The sequence below is a fragment of the Schistocerca gregaria genome, chromosome 6, assembly GCF_023897955.1.
Source record: "Schistocerca gregaria isolate iqSchGreg1 chromosome 6, iqSchGreg1.2, whole genome shotgun sequence".
Taxonomy (NCBI): domain Eukaryota; kingdom Metazoa; phylum Arthropoda; class Insecta; order Orthoptera; family Acrididae; genus Schistocerca; species Schistocerca gregaria.
In genome coordinates, this window is record NC_064925.1 from 201,967,777 (window position 1) to 201,990,253 (window position 22,477).

The window sequence follows — 22,477 nt, forward strand, 5'->3', positions numbered from 1 at the left end:
GGGAAGTAGAACACATTTATTACTTTTGTTAAAGGAAACAAAATTTTGGCTTACTGATGTTTCCTTTGCTAACAAATATGTACTAAATGGAAACTTTCACTAAGCATTGTGTTTGCTGTATGAGACTTTTTTAGTTTTCCAATCTTGAGCAATACATATAAATAACAAAGTTATGTCTCTTCCACAATTTATTTTTGTATTAAAATAAAATATACAATTTTAGTACAGACAAAGTTATAAATTCAGATTGTGACAAAATAAACTGTGATCGCACTGCTGATTTTTAAAATCTTGTGTCCATTTGCATGCATCCCTCAGTGAGAAGGTGAAAATTCACATATCTTAAATTAGTGAAGACATTTCTGGACGTATGAAAATTGTCTACATTACAATCCTAAAAAATGGTAAAAATATTTGTACATTCATTCCTTACAATTAATCAATGACCAACTGCACAATGCAACAACTGATTCCTTAATAACGACTAAACCCTTTTCTGTCACTGTTCCTATGTTCTCTCCGGTAATTTCGGTCACGATCAGAACTTTTTCGTTTCTGTCCATTTCCATGCACACTATAAGGATGATTTCTACTGGACCAATTTCCCTGAAGGCTGTTTAAATGAAAAGGTGCACCAAGATAATTTGAAGTTCCCCTCTGACTTTCATATAAGTTCCTTAGACCTGTAACTGGATCTGAAGGTCTCATTCCTGGGTTTAGCATCTGTTGTCCAAACTGAAGCAAATGGTGAAAGTCCGGTGAAGCACTTGGTTTCGAATTTGAATTGACTGGAGCAGAGTATGCACGTTGATGGGACATGTTTCCAAAATTTTTCTCGTTTGGTACCTGCCTTGATTTGAGTTGTAAAACCTTATTATACAATGCAGTCCCTTCAAATAATGCTATCGCGTAAGGTACAGAACTTTCGTGTTTAAAGACAACAAACGCAAATGAACGCTGCCTGCCATCTTTATCTTTAGGAATCCTCACTGCCTCCAATGGACCAGCCTACATGTAAAAAAGACAAAACATTGTGTTCATTTCAGTTGCAAGAATAAGAATAAAGTCAAATTACATAGTAAACTATCTGTAGTCAGTGAAATTCATTTGAAAAGATGGAATACATAAGAAGAGAGAAACATATAGACTTCTATGCCAAAGAATGAACAATGAATGTGTGTAAGTAGCATTCATTCAGTGATCAGTCTTCCTGGCATGTAACAATATCCTACTTTTCCTTTCTGGGCATTCAAAATGTGAAAGAGGACAATGATGAGAAAGATTATGACAATGTTGATGGTGCGTCATTTTTACAGACAGTTTCAACAGTTTGAATACTTGGAATTTCTGCATTTACAGCAGAAAGGTGTGAATACTAACCATCATGTGTACAAGAATATATCTGTAAACGATGGCAATCAGATATTTAAATACATTGCTCAGTTTCTTTGTAAACAAATCTGTGTGAAAACTAGTTTAGAAAGTAAGTACATACATGATACTTAACACTCATTCTTTAGGATCAATGTACCAAGCTCACTCTTTTATACTTCAACATTAACAGTCAGATATTTAGCTTATAATGGCATAGGGGCACAATAATTTATCCAATACTATGTACACTCATGAGCAATTGTGACAGTTTCTGTAATGCACTCCTATTGCCATGGAAAATGTCGAATGATTGGGATGTCATCAGATCTTGCTCTGCCAAGGCAGATGAGTGCAGGATGACAGAGTCACGTTATCAGCAATTCTGATTGGGGCCAAATTCTAGATGGCCAATGGATGGGACACTTCATCTCTCAGGTTTTGCAGGCACTGAGTTTTTCACATGCTACCAAGTCAACAATGTACCATGATGACATTGATTCAGGGAAAACTACCAGCACGAGGAGAGAATTGTCATGGGCTGTGTTGCTGTTATGGCTAACTGTCTTGTGGTTGACAGTAGGAGTGAACAAATTGACCAAAACTTACAAATTTAGTGGCTGGCAAATTTCAACCAGTGACTGCTCATAACATCAGTATCACATTCTCACTGTGGGATGCAGAAGCCACTACGTGTCACAAGTGTGTGTGCTCACAACATCTTATAAGCCACACAGATTTGTACTGGCAAAGGAAAATCATCTGTGCATGATCAACATGGAGGAAGGGCACTGGGACTTATGAGTCACACACATTGGTACACATCTATGGCACAGCACATATATATAGAAAACCATGTAAGGCAATGTGTCATGCTTGCCAGATACTGTAAATATTCTTGTGTGGATGATGTTTACATGGTATGAAATTGGGCCCTTGATGGATCGGTCATGGTCTCTCACAAAAGAATGAAATGGGTACTTATTGTATGATCACATGCATCCATCTGCTCATCTACAGCATCCTGCGGGGACATATACCTTTAAACCAAGCTAATTTACCTCTCTATCACTCTCAAATTGTATGAAAATTGTAACTCACCCCCCACCCCCAAAACCATGGAGGTGATTGTGCACCCTTCCCCAGATTACCTGACCCCAATCACACTCAGCACACTTGTGATTCCATTGAGCAAGATGTGTGCACCATAGACACCAAGCTATAGTTTGAGTGGTCATTGATGTGGATGACTCACTCTTGCTTTCAGTGTTTTGTGGAATCCATCACATGATATATTACTGCCATTGTCAGGGTGTAAAGAGATGCTACACACTATAAAGTATGTCTTTCTGATTCAATTGCTCATGAGAGTATGTCACCTTTGATACTGAAAGTCATCAATTATGGCAAATCTGAATAAAAGTACACTTTAAGGAACACTCATACCTGTTGAAACAGGGCACTTAGCACACTCATACGGAATAGTTGTGCATAATATACTGTACTGTAATGAAGTGTTTTAAACAATATGTTATAATGCCAACTGAGCTGCAAGCATTCAACTAGTGCATCTTTTTAACAGTTGCGGCAACAAAAATATAAATATCAGCAACAAAAGTATGCTATTAATGAAATGACTATTGATCGCAGCGACTGACTAAGTCGTGACCAAAACATAAGTGCACAGACAAAAGAAATCCTTCAGGAGAAAGCAGTTGCAAGATTCAGCATATAACAACTTGTTTCACGCCATCGTGGTCCTTGTTAAAAGTGAGTTAATGTTTGTCTGTGGTATTGATGTCTGTAATATTAGCAGAGTAGAAGCAGGAAAGATAGTGCAGGCAAAGTCTTTATATGCAATAGAGGAAGATCACCATGACAGTCAATATCTGAAAAAACCACTTGGAAGAAATGAAATAAAGAGAACATTTTTAAAATGATAAGGAAAGACTGAGGGGCTACAGGACAATCGAGAAATATAATATATATTAGCCATCCTGTAGCCTGACAATCCTAACTTATCATTTTATGTATTTATGCCCTATTACATATCTACCATAATGGCAGCTCCATAACAATGTTCTGTGTATTGCCATTTGCTTGAAAACTTCAATTAAACCATGTAACTATTTTTGAAAGTGTAATAATACTTTTTTATTTATAAGATATATTTTACGACAGACAGGAATAAATCACAGTATGTTGTTAAAATTAAATCTCTTGTAAATTATAAGCATTTTGCCATATTCTTCACTGAGGAAGTGTATTATAATTGTAAAACTGATCCGTTTCACATCATATAGAGGGGTCTCAATTATGATCCACGGGCCACGCAATTAAGTGGTATATAAAAAATAAATAAAAAAAATTATAGATGCCAGTGTGGCATGCACTTATTCAGGAGGTTGTAAATTAATTTTTAGTTACATCCACAAGAGCAAGCAACCAAAATATGACTTGCACGAAATTATGAGTTTGAAGTTATCTGTCACTTTAACTCTGATAGCTTTGGAAAGGTGAGTCTGGAAACAATGGAACCAACTCCTGACCCCCACATACAGAGGCAAGGGAAAGAAATGGTGTCCAGGAAAAGTGCTCTACCTTTTCACAAAAGCAAGCACCATACTTATGCTCATGATTAAAACTAAAATCTCTTAATACAGTGAAATTTCAATAAATTTATGTATTGCTACAAATTATGGATCGATTCTCAAAACATATATGTGTTGGTAATTAAAAGACGATACATAATAAACTTATAACACAACAATGGCTATTACAATGCTAATGAATGTAGTACTGTCTGATGATATGCTGACCTGAAGTATACAGAAGTTCATTTTACAGTTGTTTCAGAATGTGTAATGCCAGATTTCAAAATAAAGTGCTTGGATAAGACAGAGCAGTCTAAGTTATGTATAGAACTGTCATCATTTTGTTTCACCATTCGGGTAGATCTACAAGCTGTTGTCACAGTGCCATATACAGAAGTTGATTTGGTGCAAGCTTTACTCTCTTTATTTCAGTCCACTTTAAGTGAATTAGTCACAGCATTTTGGTGACATTCTGTTGGATAATTGGTGCTATGTCATTCCAAACGGGAAAGTTCTGTTAACCCTTTAATTGCTCTGGACGTGTTAACTCATGCGCCTTTGCACCTGTCCCTGTATTCTCTGAACGTGTTTACGCTCGCCACCAGTCCTTCTACCTGGTACTCTGAATGTGTCTACGCATAGACACTTTCGGAGTACCAGGTAGATGGACTGGTGGCATGCGTGAAATGTTCAGAGCACACAGAGGAACTAGTACAAAGGCACGCACCTTAACACATCCATAGCAGTTAAAGGGTTAAATATTAGGTATTGAAAACATTCACATGCTGAAGTTCCATTTTCTATATGGATTTGTACTACCTAAATTCTCTCTCTCTCTCTCTCTCTCTCTCTCTCTATCTGAGTTTGCAAAACAAAATGGTGTATGGGATTGTGCATACTGTACAAACAGATGAAAGGTTACAGAAGACCTTAAAACATTCCAAATGCTAACTATAAATTCAATAATCATAATTTAGATGGTCAAGGCTTAAATAATTCCTATGATTCTCTGCATTCACTAGTGCATCGTGAAAGATATATGCTGTTTTATCACAGCTGTGAACTATTTATACCATTCTGTTGGTCAACTCTGTGTGCAATAAATTTATCATCCTATTTGACACTGATGTTCATAATGATATATAAAGTTCTAGGTTCTTTATTTATTCTTCTTCCTAACAACTTCCTGTATCCCAGTCTCCTCTGCTGCTACAAGTTTTACTGCCCCAATGACCACTTTTCACACAGATATTGGGTGAATGTTAAACTTTATGTACCACACCTGTTCCTGGCATTACTTTCTTTTTATTTTTCAACATTACACTTAGCTTATCTAAACCCCCATCATAAGTAATACAACACTAGTTCTGCAGGCATTTTTGTTGTTGTTTGAACATTTTTAATGTACAGGCTTCAAAATGACCCGCTCTCATATTTTATGTAAGGCACAGTTTATCATGACAGACAATGTGTTGACAATAATCCCCTGGCCTCATAAGGCATTAAGGAAGTTTTAAAAAGAGTGTTGCATTTCGATGGTAACAATGCAATGGTTGGTAGGTTGATTTGGGGAAGGGGACCAACCGATGAGGTCATCAGTCCCATTGGATTAGGGAAGGACGATGAAGGAAGTCAGTCATGCCTTTTTAGAGGAAGTATCCCAGCATTTGCCTGAGCGATTTTGTGAAATCATAAAAAACCTAACTCAGGATGGCCGGACATGAGTTTGCACCTTTGTCCTCCCAAATGTGAAGAGGAGTATGAACACGGAGGACATACGGATTGTGATTCCCCAGGGAGATTCAGAAATGGACAAAGAAAACAGTGAGAATGACATGCAAGCACCTGTGAGGGAAAAAAAATTAATTACTGTATATGCTGACAACATAGAGAATATGCTTCAAATCTTACAACGTTTTCGAAAAATTGATGCACTGCAAAAATGGCAAGTCTTACAGATAATTATTTGTTGAATCTCACTGTTCAGTATACAGATCAGTATATTCAGAGCATAACTGATTCATTTCAACATGACTGTGGTGCAACAACAATACATGTCACTGAACTGAAGGCATTAATTAGTCCTTTAGCTTTAATTGAGGTAAGCAAAAGAAACACAAAACTCTTGAAGATCTGTGGGGAATCAATGAGGGAAGGAACTGAAAAATTCATCCTTGTGATGGACATAAAGTGCTTCAGATTCATCATGCAATGCCTCCAATTTGATAATCTTGGCATTCATCAAAAAAAGAAGAGAAATGGACAAGGTTACAGAGACATACAAAATATTTTACTTGTTTGTATGGAATTGTCCAATTGTATATTGCACAGCAATATGTTACAGCAGACAAGGAACTGGAACAATTTTACGGTATACTGATAATTTTTATTTATGGACTGACTGACAGCAACTGAATAAAACACAATTTTAGTGCCATACGCGTTTCGCCTTTATTTTCTGCAACGCATCATCAGTGGCCTGGAATATGTTCATACGTTAGCTATTTAATTTACATTTTTGTCATGGTGCCTATAGGTTATAAACAGTTCTGGTGGTTGGTATTTCCTATTAAGTAGTAATGTTTTGAACTATACTTACAGGTTGCGTGGACAATTTCTTACATATTACGCTCCTGTTGCATTTTTGGTGTTGTTGTTCTTCTTATGAATGCCAATTTGCAGTTTTTTCCCACATACCACAGCACTATGAACTGAACGCTTGTTTCAATGCAATGTTTCGGTTTCTGTTGCCGACTGTCAAATGTTTTTACCAAAGACTGAATGTTACTGCCAAACTTTTGAGTGTAATTATTGAAGTATCTGTGATGTGTTCATATATGCATTTGTGTGTGTGTGTGTTTTGGTGATATAATTTTTTGTACTGTGTGTGTTTTTTTTTGTGGCTGTGTGTGTGTGTGTGTGTGTGTGTGTGTGTGTGTGTGTGTGTGTCTCCGTCCGTCCGTCTGGATGGAGTGGGGAAGAGTTTTTTTGTTTTATGTCATCATCTCCTTTATTAAGTGTAGTAGGGAGCCTGTGCTGATGTGTGTTTGTTAATTTATCACATGTTTGTTTTCTGCTATGGCTTTCTGGATGTGGAAGTTTTCTTGCGTTTGTATAAGATGTTTGTCATGGTTGCTTATTCTCATTATTTTCATTTCTTGTTCCATGTTTGTAGGATGATGGTTATTGTGTTTTAAGTGCTCTGCAAATGTGGAATGGTTTGTTCCATACTTCCAACATCTGATATGTTCTTTGTATCTTGTTTCAAAATTACTGCATGTCATGCCTATGTGTACTGCATGTCATGCCTACGTATACTGCATCACAACTTTGACATTAAAGTTTATATATTCCTGATTGTTGGAATTTGTCCCTCTTGGTAGCTGGCTATTTTGAAGCCCTGTCTCTTTAGGATGTTTGCAACTCTGTGTGTTAATTTATGTGTGTAGGTCATGGTGTACCTTCTGGTTCTTTTCTATGTGGTGTTGTCATTGTGTGTGTTTGTAAGTTTTCAGTTTGTGAGTTCTTTAGTATTCTGGAAATGTTGTGTTTGTTTTGTATTTGTGTTTTTACTTTTTGATTGAGCCTGTTTACCACATGTGTGTCATACCTGTTGTTCCTAGCTATTTGTATGTTTGTACTCATTTCTTGTTCATAGTTTCTCTTGCTGAGTGGGATTCTGTTTAATCTATGTAACATGTGTCTTAGTGCTGCAAGTTTCTGGCTGTGGGGGTTGTTGGATGTGGAATGTATTACTGTGTCTGTGGCTGTTGGTTTTCTAAAGATGTTAAATGTATGTTTGCCATTTTCTTTTTTTATTGTAATGTCAAGAAAATTTATCTGATTTTCTTTTTCAAGTGTGAATTTTATGTTCTGATGAGCTTTGTTTATTTCTGAATGGAGTTCATCTATTTTTTCACTTGGCTCATCTACCAGACAAATAATGTCATCCACAATATATGATTTTGAAACTTTCATTAGTGGTTATCTTTTCAAATATCTGATTTTCTAGGTGATTGATGAAAATGTTTGCTAGTGTTCCTGATATTGGGGATCCCATGGGCAGCCCATCTTTTTGTAAATAATATTCTTTCTCAAACTGAAAGTAGTTTTGTTCAGTTGTCAAGCTGAGCATATCTGTTATTTCTTTTATTGCATCTGTGGTGAGGTTGCTGTGGGATGAGAGATTTTGTTCTATGATTTCTATTGTTTGAAGATGTCAAAACTGGAACAATGTTATTGAAAAGTCAGCTTTCAAAGATGGGGTCCCATCAAACAAAACAAAAAAAGCATTGACATCTTCGTCTAGTGGATTCAAGACTGCTGCACATGTTGGTTTGGAAATAAACCCTGGGTTGTAGCCTGTGGATTGCACTGAACAGCAATAAATTCTTAGGTGTTGTTCTGAAACTGCAAGAGCTCTCTTATATACTCTAAGACAGAAAAAAATAATGCACCATGAAGGAATTATCCAAATTGTATGGAAATTGGTAGATGTGAAGATTGCTTTGGACCATCTCAGGCATTTATGCAAGCAGCTATTCAGCTTAGCACTGATTAACAGAGTTTTTAGATGTCCACTTGAGGGCTACTGTGCCAAATTCTGCCCAATTAACACATCAGATCATCAAAATCCTGAGCTGGTTGGAGGGACATGTCCGTAATGCTCCAAATGTTCTCAATTGGGGAGAGATTCGATGAACTTGCTGGCCAAAACAGGATTTGCCAAGCAGGAAGACAAGTAATAGAAACTCTCTCTGTGCACCTAGGCATTACCCTGCTGAAATATAAGCCATGTTTCCATTAAGAACAGTAAAACTGGGTGTAGAATCATGATATTGGGGCTCAATTTGAAACAAGACTCATCACTGAACACAATTCTGCTCCAGTCAATGAGCAAACAAGCTTTTTAATTCTGCTCCAGTCAATGAGCAAACAAGCTTTTTGGCTTCAAAGGTAAATGGCAGTTGGCATAAGGGGTGCCATGAACTCAGCCTCTTTCTGTGAGCTGCCTATTAATGACCCTTCTGATCACTGAAGCACCAATTGGATTGACGATAATAATGAATCCAGGGCTCTGAGTGCCTCTCTGATCACTGCTCAGACCTCACATTCTGTTGTCTCTCAAGGTCAACCGGTTTCTTATTGACACTGTGTTTGGCCATGGATCACTGACTTCTACCAACAATGCTGAATATCAATTTGTAATCAATTTGTGCATATCTTCTTCATGGTGCATATCTCTCTCTCTCTCTCTCTCTCTCTCTCTCTCTCAATCTTGTTCTAAAATTGATATGAGACAGTTGATAACGAGACAATTCTCTTCTTATTACTCTGCTGTGTTTTGAAGCTGTTACTTGTTTGTCAATAATATGTCATAAATATGCAGTTGTTGAATAAACTTTGGTGATAATAATAGAAACCTGTTTATTAGCTATTCAAAGGATACTTGGTGATTTCCACACTCCTTAAATGTGTGAAATGACTTGAATGTTGCACTTTCTGCCCAACTTAGGCTTTCATCAAAATGCCAAACTTTTACAAAGACACTACGACAGAGTAATATTATGTTTTTAAAATTGTCACTAGTTAGACTATGTGGCCAGCCCATATCTGTTTCATCTGACTTATCTCTGTTATTCAATAATTTGGGTGACAGTATGCAAACAGTGCTGGTACACACATTAGGTTAAGGTCATACGTGCAGGTTAGATAGAAAATGTATTAATACACAATGGATCAACAAGTCTATATGGGTAACAGTCATTGGAAAATGACTGAAAAGTCATTTCAACATAAATTGTCTGAGAAGTCTGGAGGCTGATTCCAATCAATTACAGCCAGGATTTAGCATAATGTAAAAAACCCGAAAATCAATTTCCATATGTTACACAGACAGGTAGGAAAAAAATTGGGAAAACATTACAGAATTTGAAAGCGGTTAATGGTGTGTTTTATCAAAATTTCTTATTCACAACCTAGATAGTCCAAGAGGCAATTCTTATAAAAAAATATAACTTACCATTTTTAGCACAGTTTAAATGCTATTTATGTTGTGATTTGCATAAAAATAAATATTTTTTTTGAAAATATATATTCTTTTGTTTATTAGGTAAAGTTTGGTTACCTCTGTCACAACATACAACACACAAAATTTATGCAAATGAATAAGTACAAATTTGAAATTAACAATTGCCAGCCAGTACAAAGTAACTGAACAGGTGTGTGTGCGGGGATATACAGAGTACAACCGTAAAAGATTTCGTATACAAGATATCACCATGTCCCAAAACCGTCACATCTTATTCAGTAATAACTTGATTATTTCAACAAAACTCTGAACAAACCTCCTTTGTAAAATGATGTCTAATCTAGTATGCATATATCCAAAAGAAAATTCATACAAGCAACCATGAACAACATGTGCACCAAACGAAAATAAGTTCCCCATTTCATTATGTTCTGTCACAAAGATAAGAAATATACCATCTTTTGCAACTGAACAAATTCAGTGGGGAATTTTTATTGCCTATTTTTATTATTCATATGATGAAACATAACTGAAGTTAGGAACTCTGGGTAGTTGCTGCAAATATTAACACACCCCCTATTTCATACTAAATGACACATCCATTTTAAGTTCATTGCATAACCCAATAACGTAAACACTGTTGATAAATTTCAGAGTACGTCAATGCTTGTAGGTTGAGAACAGTATATCTTTGATTCAGTTGATATATTCATTTCATTTTTTTTTTTTTAATTTTCAAGTAAGTAGAGGAAGGTTCAGCTATAAATGTTGCCGAATGAAACAAAAAAGGCTCATGTACTTGCAGTCTACATCAGCAGGCAAATTCATTAAAAAATTTGAAAGTAGTGTGTGGTTAGAAAAGCCAGCCTAAGCTATGAAATTACCTGCAGCAGAAATCATCAAAACAATAAAAACTTCTAACATGGCATCAATTTATTTGTTTTAAGGGTTTAACAAGAAGAGTTAATTGTGTAGCAGTCTTTTCAGACTATTTACCAATTACATAGGTGAGACATTTAATAAAATCTACATAATTTCTAGTGGTGACACTAAACAATTTCTTGTTCCTAGAGAGAACAATACTTTGTAATTATGTACAAAACTATTAGTCTTGATACTAAACTTAAGATTGTAAAATTCAGTCTGAATTCTGAAAAAACTCCTTACATAATCCCCAGTCAGAATAATCAACTGAAACGAACTCAAATGTCCATGATAAAATGCTGTCTATAAAATTCCTAAAATTGTTATGCAAATTTAATTTAAAATGTATGTTTCATGTCCACTGTCACTTTACTGGTGTTAAATGCCAATTTAGACAACAATATATTTGAACATTAAGAATAGAGAATATTATCAACCATACACTGTGCCACACATGACAATCTGTTGACTTTTCAATTTATTTTTGAGCTCTGGTACAACAATTACTTCTATTAGTATTATAATGCATAGCTGATATTGAATCAAATCACTGCACTAATACTCACATACCTGATGATAAGAATAACCTATATCTGCACCACATAAAACAAGTTTAGCAAACATTCACTACTAACATTGGGTTATTTCAACAGTGTAAACATAGAGAAACATTATACGACTTTCACACAAATTCTCCTGTTCAACAGATGGTTTTCTACTTTAATTTCAATAACAAATATCAAAGGAATGGGTAAGCAATTTAAATTCAGCACACATGGAAACTACAATATGAAAAAGGACAGATTGCTACTCACCAGGAGGAGGCACTGAGTAGCAGACAGGCACTACGAAAAAGACTGCTAAAATATTAAGCTTTTGCATAAGGATCTTCTTCTGGTGGTGGTGGGTGAGGGGGGAGGGGGGAAGGGGAAACACAACTTAAACACACATGTACACTGTCTCTCAGTGCTGTTTTGGAAGAGCTTAATAAGTTAGTAGTCTTTTTCACTGTGCCTGTCTGCGACTCAAAGTCTCTTCTGTACAGGGAGTAGCAATATATCCTTTCCATATTATTGTTTTCCTTCCTTGACCTTCCATTGTTTGACAAGTGGAAACTAAATACATCAAGGATATTACACCAGACTAGTAACATTTCATGGCCTAGTAACCTGAAACTTAGATCACATACGCAAGTAATAACAAATTATCAGAGAAACAGTGATAAAAATTGCGTATTTCCTGTGTAATCATTATATTTCACCAATTACCAATAGTGACACAATAAAATTGACATTAATCTGATCTCAGACAATGGAGAAAAAAAAGTATTTCTGATGATGAGAGGGACAGATTACATCATAAATTAAAAAAAAAAAACATTATTTGACTATAAAAAATGCAGCATAGTAGTAAATTGTACTGTAGAAAATAATAAGAAAACACAATTCAAAATAAATGTTGTTAATATGCCTCTTACACTCTCTGAAGTAGAAAAATAATGATATTTATTGATTCTTCTACCACAGGATATTTAGTGATTCTTCTGCTACATCTTGGTGAAACAACTTTAGAATAGTAATGTCTAGTTACTAACTGCAAAAACTGAACAAATGAAGAAATATGGATGGACACACACACACACACACACACACACACACACACACACACACACACACACACACACACACTCTATAAAAAAAACAGACTACCTTCACTGAGATAAATGGAACTATCTACAGAGTGTACCAGAAAAGATGTAACAAATTTTAAGGGTTTTTAAAAATGTTGCTTTTTAAAATTCAGTCTTGATCGCACCATGGTACAAGAACATAGGTGACCGGTTTCGGTCATATCACACGACCATCATCAGACCCTTGGCATCCTTCGAAGATGGTAGGTGGAGCACTCTTCTCAGCTGCTGTTCTTGTGATAAAGACTGAATTTTAAAAAGAAGAATTTAAAAAAAAATTTGATCGCTGTTCCAAAAATGTTTATTAAAATTTTAAGGGGTTGTAGAGGATGTCTTGAAGAACAAATTGAGGATAGGAACCAGTGTGCAGAAATGTCTTCCATTAATGCTACAGAGTGTTAAATATCAGGTGATGGTGCCTGCCAGTAGGGCCTAGGCCATCCAATTGGCAACAAACACGAGATTATATGCGAACAGACCACAGGCAGATTGTCTCGCAATGTTGTTTGTTATACAGCGATTGTGAATGACTGCCCCTGGAGAAGACTGAGCTATATGCTGTGTAGACAGGCCATATTCTATGAATGTACTGCTTTGTTGCCTTGAGGGATTATTGTTTCATACATGGGTTTTCATCTGCAAGTTGTTTTTCTCTTGTATAAGGAAAAAGTTTAATGATTTTAGGGGGTTCCAGGAGAAAAATAAATTGTGGATGGAAACCTGTGTCAAAACTATCATCCACTGAGACAACAGAGTACCGCATTCATAGCAGACAAAGCCTTTTCTACACAGCAGCTTAACTCCATCTTCTCCACCAGTATCTGTGGCAATCAGTTGCAATCACTGAATAACAAACAACATTGCGAGACATTCTGTCCACAGTCTGATGATGTACCAAGTCACGTTTGTTGCTGATGATTGATATGAGTAATTATCCTACCTGACTAAGAACCTTAATATGAGTTAAGCCTATAATGTTGTATATTTTTTTTATTAAAATAAAAAGGCTTTCGCTTTGTTGCAGGTCTCCGTTTTTATACACACACCACGGATCTTGATAAGTGAGAAAAAATCTCTACCTAACACTTCAAGCTATGGCTGAGGTTTATGAAGTATGTGGGGAGACCATTATATAAACTGGAATTGTTCTTTGCAAACTTGACCGAATCAACCAAAACAAAAATTCACCCTGCTCCTGGCTCTGCTACACACGATTTCCAAGAAAATGACAACTTTATGTTGTTATCCTCGAAGAAAGAAGAAGGCAAAGCCACTTGTGCACACACTCCTCTTCCACTGCACTGTCACCAAACCATTGTCCTCCAAGTTGTTCTTTCCACGGTCTAATTAGTCACAGGGTGATGAACTGAGATTCTAAGATGGATGTTCAGATTTGCCCAATGAATTTTTTCCAGTCTCTCCTTGTTGAAACAGCAGAATGTGTAGCAAACAATTTCCAGTAGTTGAGTTCACCAGTGACATCAGCTAGAGCACTTCCATAGCTCATTTCTAGTGTCAATAAATTTTCAAAAGATTTATGCACCAATTTTCTGCACAAATGTTTTTGTTATGATGCTTGTCCACAGTTATCTTTGGCAATGTATGTTTTTCACAGCTAGTCATCCTGCTACAAATGTTTTGAAAGGGTTTCTTCCCCATGGTGCCTCCTCAAAATTTCCACAGACTTGGTACATTCCTTCACAGAAAATTTGATGACTATGTGTTGTGCAACCGGCTTTTGTACCTATACATGTTGGCTTGACTTTAGTGGTTGTGGCATACTAACGGCAGCATCACAATGCTATTCCAGACATCCCCAACTACATCCTGTAAAGGTCAAGTCCATTTCTGTCTACTATCACAGCTGCCAGATTTAAATTCCGGTTCATATTTGACATGTGTGTTCAGTTTTACTCCTGAACTGAAGAATGAGGGATATATCAAATTTTAATTAAATTTATCTAATTACTTCAAGCAACACATTTGTTAATACTGAGTATATGGCATGAAAGTAGTTGTATGGGGAAGTTACACAAACACATGTAAAAGATGATTTTTCTTCATTTTAACCTTTCACAATTAACAAACAATACTGGTTGGGAATTAGTGAAGTTCAGTGGCAGGAGGAACAAGACTTCTGGTCAGGTGACTACAGGGTTATAAACACAAAATCAAATAGGGGGTAATGCAGGAGTAGGTTTAATAATGAATAGGAATGCGGGTAAGCTACTACAAACAGCATAGTGAACGCATTATTGTGGCCAAGATAGATACGAAGCCCACACCTACTACAGTAGTACAAGTTTAAATGCCAACTAGCTCTGCAGATGTTGATGAAATTGATGAAATGTATGATGAGATAAAAGAAATTATTCAGGTAGTGAAGGGAGATGAAAATTTAATAGTCATGGATGACTGGAATTCGGTAATAGGAAAAGGGAGAGAAGGAAACGTAGCAGGTGGTTATGGACTGGGGCAAAGAAATGAAAAAGGAAGCTGCCTGGTAGAATTTTGCATAGAGCACAACTTAATCATAGGTAACACTTGGTTCAAGAATCATAAAAGAAGGCTGTATACATGGAAAAAGCCTGGTGATACTAAAAGGTATCAGATAGATTATATAATGGTAAGACAGAGATTTAGGAACCAGGTTCTAAATTGTAAGACATTTCCAGGGGTAGATGTGGACTCTGACCACAATCTATTGGTTATGACCTGTAGATTAAAACTGAAGAAACTGCATAAAGGTGGGAATTTAAGGAGATGGGACCTGGATAAACTAAAAGAACCAGAGGTTGTATGGAGTTTCAAAGAGAGCATAAGGGAGCAATTGACAGGAATGGGGGAAAGAAATACAATAGAAGAAGAATGGGTAGCTTTGAGGGATGAAGTAGTGAAGGCAGCAGAGGATCAAGTAGGTAAAAAGACGAGGGCTAGTAGAAATCCTTGGGTAACAGAAGAAATATTAAATTTAATTGATGAAAGGAGAAAATATAAAGATGCAGTAAATGAAGCAGGCAAAAAGGAATACAAACGTCTCAAAAATGAGATCGACAGGAAGCGCAAAATGGCTAAGAAGGGATGGCTAGAGGACAAATGTAAGGATGTAGAGGCTTATCTCACTAGGGGTAAGATAGATACTGCCTACAGGAAAATTAGAGACCTTTGGAGAAAAGAGGACCACTTGTATGAATATTAAGAGCTCAGATGGAAACCCAGTTCTAAGCAAAGAAGGGAAAACAGAAAGGTGGAAGGAGTATATAGAGGGTCTATATAAGGGCAATGTACTTGAGGACAATATTATGGAAATGGAAGAGGATGTAGATGAAGATGAAATGGGAGATACGATACTGCGTGAAGAGTTTGACAGAGCACTGAAAGACCTGAGTCGAAACAAGGCCCCCGCAGTAGACAACATTCCATTGGAACTACTGTTGGCCTTGGGAGAACCAGTCCTGACAAAACTCTACCATCTGGTGAGCAAGATGTAAGAGACAGGCGAAATACCCCCAGACTTCAAGAAGAACATAATAATTCCAATCCCAAAGAAAGCAGGTGTTGATAGATGTGAAAATTACCGAACTATCAGTTTAATAAGTCACAGCTGCAAAATACTAACACAAATTATTTACAGACGAATGGAAAAACTAGTAGAAGCCGACCTTGGGGAAGATCAGTTTGGATTCTGTAGAAATGTTGGAACACGTGAGGCAATACTGACCCTACGACTTATCTTAGAAGCTAGATTAAGGAAGGGCAAACCTACATTTCTAGCATTTGTAGACTTAGAGAAAGCTTTTGACATAGTTGACTGGAATACTCTCTTTCAAATTCTGAAGGTGGCAGGGGTAAAATACAGGGAGCGAAAGGCTATTTACAATTTGTACAGAAATCAGATGGCAGTTATAAGAGCTGAGGGACATGAAAGGGAAGCAGTGGTTGGGATGGGAGTGAGACAGGGTTGTAGCCTATCCCCTATGTTATTCAATCTGTATATTGAGCAAGCAGTGAAGGAAACAAAAGAAAAATTCAGAGTAGGTTTTAAAGTCCATGGAGAAGAAATAAAAACTTTGAGGTTCGCCAATGACATTGTAATTCTGTCAGAGACAGCAAAGGACTTGGAAGAGCAGCTGAACGGAATGGATAGTGTCTTGAAAGGACGATATAAGATGATCATCAACAAAAACAAAAGAGGATAATGGAATGTAGTCGAATTAAGTCTGGTGATGCTGAGGGAATTAGATTAGGAAATGAGACACTTAAAGTAGTAAAGGAGTTTTGCTATTTGGGGAGCAAAATAACTGATGATGGTCGAAGTAGAGAGAATATAAAATGTAGACTGGCAATGGCAAGGAAAGCGTTTCTGAAGAAGAGAAATTTGTTAACATCGAGTATAGATTTAAGTGTCAGGAAGTCGTTTCTAAAAGTATTTGTATGGAGTGTAGCCATGTATGGAAGTGAAACATTTACGATAAATAGTTTGGACAAGAAGAGAATAAAAGCTTTCGAAATGTGGTGCTACAGAAGAATGCTGAAGATTAGATGGGTAGATCACATAACTAATGAGGAAGTATTGAATAGGATTGGGGAGAAAAGAAGTTTGTGGCACAACTTGACCAGAAGAAGGGATCGGTTGGTAGGATATGTTCTGAGGCATCAAGGGATCACCAATTTAGTATTGGAGGGCAGCGTAGAGGGTAAAAATCGTAGAGGGAGACCAAGAGATGACTACACTAAGCAGATTCAGAAGGATGTGGGTTGCAGTGGGTTCTGGGAGATGAAGAAGCTTGCACAGGATAGAGTAGCATGGAGAGCTGCATCAAACCAGTCTCAGGACTGAAGACCACAACAACAACAACAACAACAACAACAACTGGTTGGGGGCAGGAGCGCTGAGTACTGTTCTTTCCATTTTCTTGTTACAGAACCTGAATGACTTGCGAACAGATGGCAGGTTAGAGTCCCACACATTTGTAGGCCCCTACAACAGCTTCCGAGTGTTGGATCGGACAATATAGGATTTGTTTGGAATACTTGATTATGCATCATCTTTAAATTCTGGAAGACAACAGTGGAAGCTCTACTTAGAAATAAATCAGTAGTAGCATTTGTAGTCTATTAGTCTTTTCCCCTGCAGATTCACCCTCCTAAGTGTTTTAACACATCTCTTCCCTCTCTGTGTTTCCACCTCATTCTTCCACCTCTATATGTCTATCTCCTCCTCCCCACTCTCTCTGTCACTTTGTCTCCTACCCTCCCCTTTCTCTGATCATATCCTCTGACCCCTATCTTTTCCCATTTCCACCTCCTCCTTCCTTTCCCACATGCCAACTGCCCTCTACACCTTCCACTTGCCTCAAGCATCTCCCCCCTCCTCCCCCCTCTCTGTCAATTTCCTCTTCCCTCACCTGTCCATTTCTCCTCTATCCATCTCAACCTGCCCCAGCCACGTTCATCGGCATGTGTAGCTTCTGCAACACAGTTCAATAAAGCAGGCCGATACTACTATCACAACATGTTTATTATGCAGGGCAGGCTACACATCAGGGGCTTGTCAATCATTTAACTGCCCATAAAATACAGGCCACCATACAAAGCGTGCCGATGCAGCAGCCGATACTACTTCAATACAACATGCCTGTCATGCAGGGCGGCTTACATGTTGGGGCCTGGAAAACAGTTTTGTGCCCTTGAGAAGTATGCTGCCCTGCAAAGCTGGTTGATTGGTTTGGTTTGTGGGGGTTAAAGGGACCAGACTGCTACGGTCATCGGTCCCTTTTTCCAAATACTAAAAACACCCACAGAGGATAAAAACGATCAACAGACGATAAGACAGACGGCACAGAACAAGAGAAATGTAGACAAAGACCAGACAAGACGAACTAAAATCACACAGAGTGTGACGGTGGTTGGCCGACCATACAAACAAAAAGGGAAAAGCCAACCACCGAGAAACACATGAAAAAAAAAAATCAGACAAATCGTAGGCCATAGGCCAGAATCAACACAAAAACACACACTTACATTAAGCGATAAAATCCCCCTGCCCAAATAAAACGCAGAACTATGTCCGCTATGGAAGAGTCGTCAGATAAAAGCGCAGAGAGCATATCAGGCAGCGCACTCCAACAGAATATGGACCACCGTCAAGGACGCCCCACGACGACAAAGAGGGGATCCTCATGACACAGTAAATAACTGTGCGTGAGTCGGGTGTGGCCAATGCGGAGCTGACAAAGGACGACTGATTCCCTGCGGTTGGCTCGCATGGATGACCGCCACACAGTAGTCGTCTCCTTGATACGGTGGAGTTTGTTTGGCACGGGCAGGTTGCGCCAATCAGTGTCCCATAAATCAAAAACTTTGCGGCGTAATAGTGCCCGCAAATCAGTCGCCGGGAGGCCAATCTCCGGAGATGGTGCACTAGTGGCCTCTTTCGCCAGACGGTCAACAGTTTCATTTCCGGGTATCCCAACATGGCCCGGGGTCCAAACGAAGACCACAGAGTCCAAACGAAGACCACAGATCTACCGCAACGGGCAAGAGTATGCAGGGACTCCTGGATAGCCATCACCAGACGAGAATGAGGGAAACACTGGTCGAGAGCTCATAAACTGCTCAGGGAATCGCTACAGATAACGAAGGACTCACCTGAGCAGGAGCAGATATACTCTAGGGCACGAAAGATGGCGACCAGCTCAGCAGTGTAAACACTGCAGCCAGCCGGCAACGAACGTTGTTCAGAATGGTCCCCTAGAGTTAGTGCATAACCGACACGACCAGCAACCATCGACCCGTCGGTATAGACAACGCGAGAGCCCTGATACGTGGCCAGGATGGAATAAAAGCGGCGTCGGAAGGCCATCGGAGGGATTGACTTGGCAGGCCAATACTGTTCCCACACAATATGCCTTTTGTGGAGGGCAGCCAATAAGCCAGGGGTTGGAAAAACATGTTTTTGCCCATATCTCCACTCCTACTGGAGCTAGGAGATTATAAACCCAACAGTGTTGATACCGATGAGGCTTGCTGTTTTTGAGCCAAATTTTATTGGCACTGATCCAGGTGTTTGGGGGATTTCAGACACACAGCCACACACAGCTTTATATATAAAGCAGATTTGACATTACCATTCCACAGTTTGGAGAGTATTTAATATAGGTTCAAAAATCAATGTTTTCTTCAAAATTATTGGTGAGAAAGGTAGTGAATTTTATCTTATGAATTACGTTGATCTCTTAATTAAAATATGAAATACAAATGTAAAGAAATCTCAGTATTTGTTATTAGTATTCTTTAGTCAACTTACATACACCTGCTATGAGTGTGAATTCACATAAAACCACCAATAGAACCAGTCACTTTAGTAGTACATTTTAACCTTGTCAAACTTCAGGAAACATTAAACAATTTGAAAAGCAAAAAGTTGCTTTATCAAGAAAACTTAATAAGTTATCACTGGAAATGGAGATCCAGTCCAAGAGAAAACTGTCACACACACACATGCATCTAGAGTATGCACGTCATTGTACAGTGTATGGGGTAGGTTCTGCCATGCCATCATCAATTATCTTCCTTTCTATTGTGTCATTTATGGTTGTGAAAGGCACCACTGTGAGCACACTTTCATGTTTTTCTCTCTTACCTCACTTTAATCCTTGTGTAATCTGTGACAATTTCAAACCATATGGCCTGATGCATTACGACCTTTATTACCATCTCTCAGAAGAGGTGGCTGTGATACTAACTACATGTCATGGACTGAAGTTCTACTGTTGGCTTCTTCCTTACCATTGGTTTTTCTGACCAGCAGATACTGCACATTCAGTAACTATCTGAGAATAGGCACCACAAATCGTGCACTGTTGAACTTCAACCATAATATATACAAATGTAACAGGAAAAGAGAGCTACCAAAACTGTCTACAGTACTGTATATTCATACTAGTATAACAGTTTCACTGCACTCCTGAGAGCATGTCACACACAAAAATTATCACCCTGCAAAAATTTGTGCATATACAAGCATTTTTTTAAATTTAGTTGCATATTTCACCCTGTGTTCTGCAAATAGTTGTTTAGTTAGTAAAATAACAGCCAAGACTTCTTCCAAAAATAAATAAATAAATAAAAATAAAATAAAAAATACCATATACATTATGTAGGGAAGATGGATTTCTTGCTGATGATTTATACTAGTAGGCTGTTTAGCCACAATGACAATCACAACACTATGGCAAATGTTTATAATGACAACGTGTTCTACACAAACATGTAACTTGGTACAACAACACAAGATATGGGACACAAGTTAACATTTTTATGGAGGGTATTATCAGTAGTTTTAATTTACTCTTTTATACTGGTATCCCAGAGGTCATTTTGCAAGGATAGAGTGCAGAAAGAAGTGTTGTTGTGGTTTTCAGTCCAAAGACTGGTCTGTTGTAGCTCTTTTCACTAGTCTAAGCGGTGTAAGTCTCTTCCTCTCCAAGTAATTACTGCAACCTACAGCCATTTGCATCTGCTTGCTGTAGTCTACACCTGGATTCCATATATAATTTTTACCCATCACACTTGCTTTCATTAACGAATTGATGACTCCCTGATACCTCAGGATGTGCCCTATCAACCTGTCCCTTCTTTTGGTCATGTTGTTCCTTAACATCCTTTGTTATCATAATTCAATATCTCTTCATTAGTTAATCAATCTACACATCTAATCTTTCACATTCTTTTACGGTAACACATTTCAAAAGTTTGTATTCCCTTCTTAACCTACCTGCTTATCGTCTAACTTTCACTTCCCTATGAGGCTACACTCCTGACAAATACGTTCAAAAAGGACTTCATAACATTTAAGTTTAAATTATATGTTCACAGATTTCTCTTTTTCAGAAATGCTGTTCTTGATATAGCCAGTCTGCATCTTATATCTTGTTTAGTTCTGCCATCATCAGTTATTTTACTACCCAAACAGCAAAACTCATTAACTACTTTTAGTGTCTTATATCCCAGACTAATTTCCTCAGTGTCACCTGACTTAATTTGTCAGTGTTCCATTATCCATTTTTTATGTTCATCTTGTAACTAGTTTTAAGATAGTATTCAATCCACTTAACTGCTCCTCCACGTCCTTTGCTGTCTGACAAAATTACAATTTAAGGAACAGGACAGATTGCTACTCGCTGTAAAGATGAACTGCCAAGTTGCAGACAGGCACAATGAAAAGACTGTTACACATGTAGCTATCGGCCAAAGCCTTCCTCAGTAAAGAGAACATACACAAGCAAGCACATCTCACTCACACTTGGCTGCCGCCAGCAGTAACTCCGATCCAAATTTGGCTGCTACATGAATGCAGTCTGGGAGTGCAGTCTGGGAGGGAGGGAGGGAGGGGGGAGTGTGTGTGTGTGTGTGTGTGTGTGTGTGTGTGTGTGTGTGAGTGAGAGAGAGAGAGAGAGAGAGAGAGAGAGAGAGAGAGAGAGAGAGAGAGAGAGAGAGAGAGAGTTGGGGGGGGGTGGAGGGGGGGTTGTGAAACAGACTCTCCAACACCCCATCTCTTTACCTCTTAGTTACCTACTGGTCACTGTTGACACCACTTCCCTACATCCCTCATGCCCATGCCATGGTCTTGTTGCAATTGAACACAACCTCTCCCAACATCTTTCAGAGTTCTAAACAGATTATATATGAACAAATCCACAGCATAGCCATGGACACCTGCATGGCACCCTCCTATGCCAACCTCTTTATGGACCATCTCGGGGAAACCTTCCTATCTTCCCAGAACCCCAAACCCCCAAGCCTGATTCACGGTCACTGATGATATCTTCATGATCTGGACTCAAGGCCATGACACCATGTCCT

At 38.1% G+C, this 22,477-nt stretch overlaps 1 protein-coding gene across 2 annotated transcripts in view; it reads left to right on the forward strand.

Moving 5' to 3' along the window:
* Window positions 1-15,557, forward strand: part of LOC126278959 (TLC domain-containing protein 5-like) — a 37,384-nt gene extending 21,827 nt beyond the window's left edge. The window contains exon 4 of one of the 2 annotated variants that reach the window (XM_049979241.1): window positions 13,635-15,557. In XM_049979241.1, the coding sequence (XP_049835198.1) occupies window positions 13,635-13,675 (41 nt within the window). In that variant the 3' untranslated portion in view covers window positions 13,676-15,557. Of the gene's footprint in view, window positions 1-2,953; window positions 9,757-13,634 lie in introns of those variants that run through there. The other variant, XM_049979243.1, reaches the window with a different exon arrangement.
* Window positions 15,558-22,477: the final 6,920 nt, after the last annotated feature.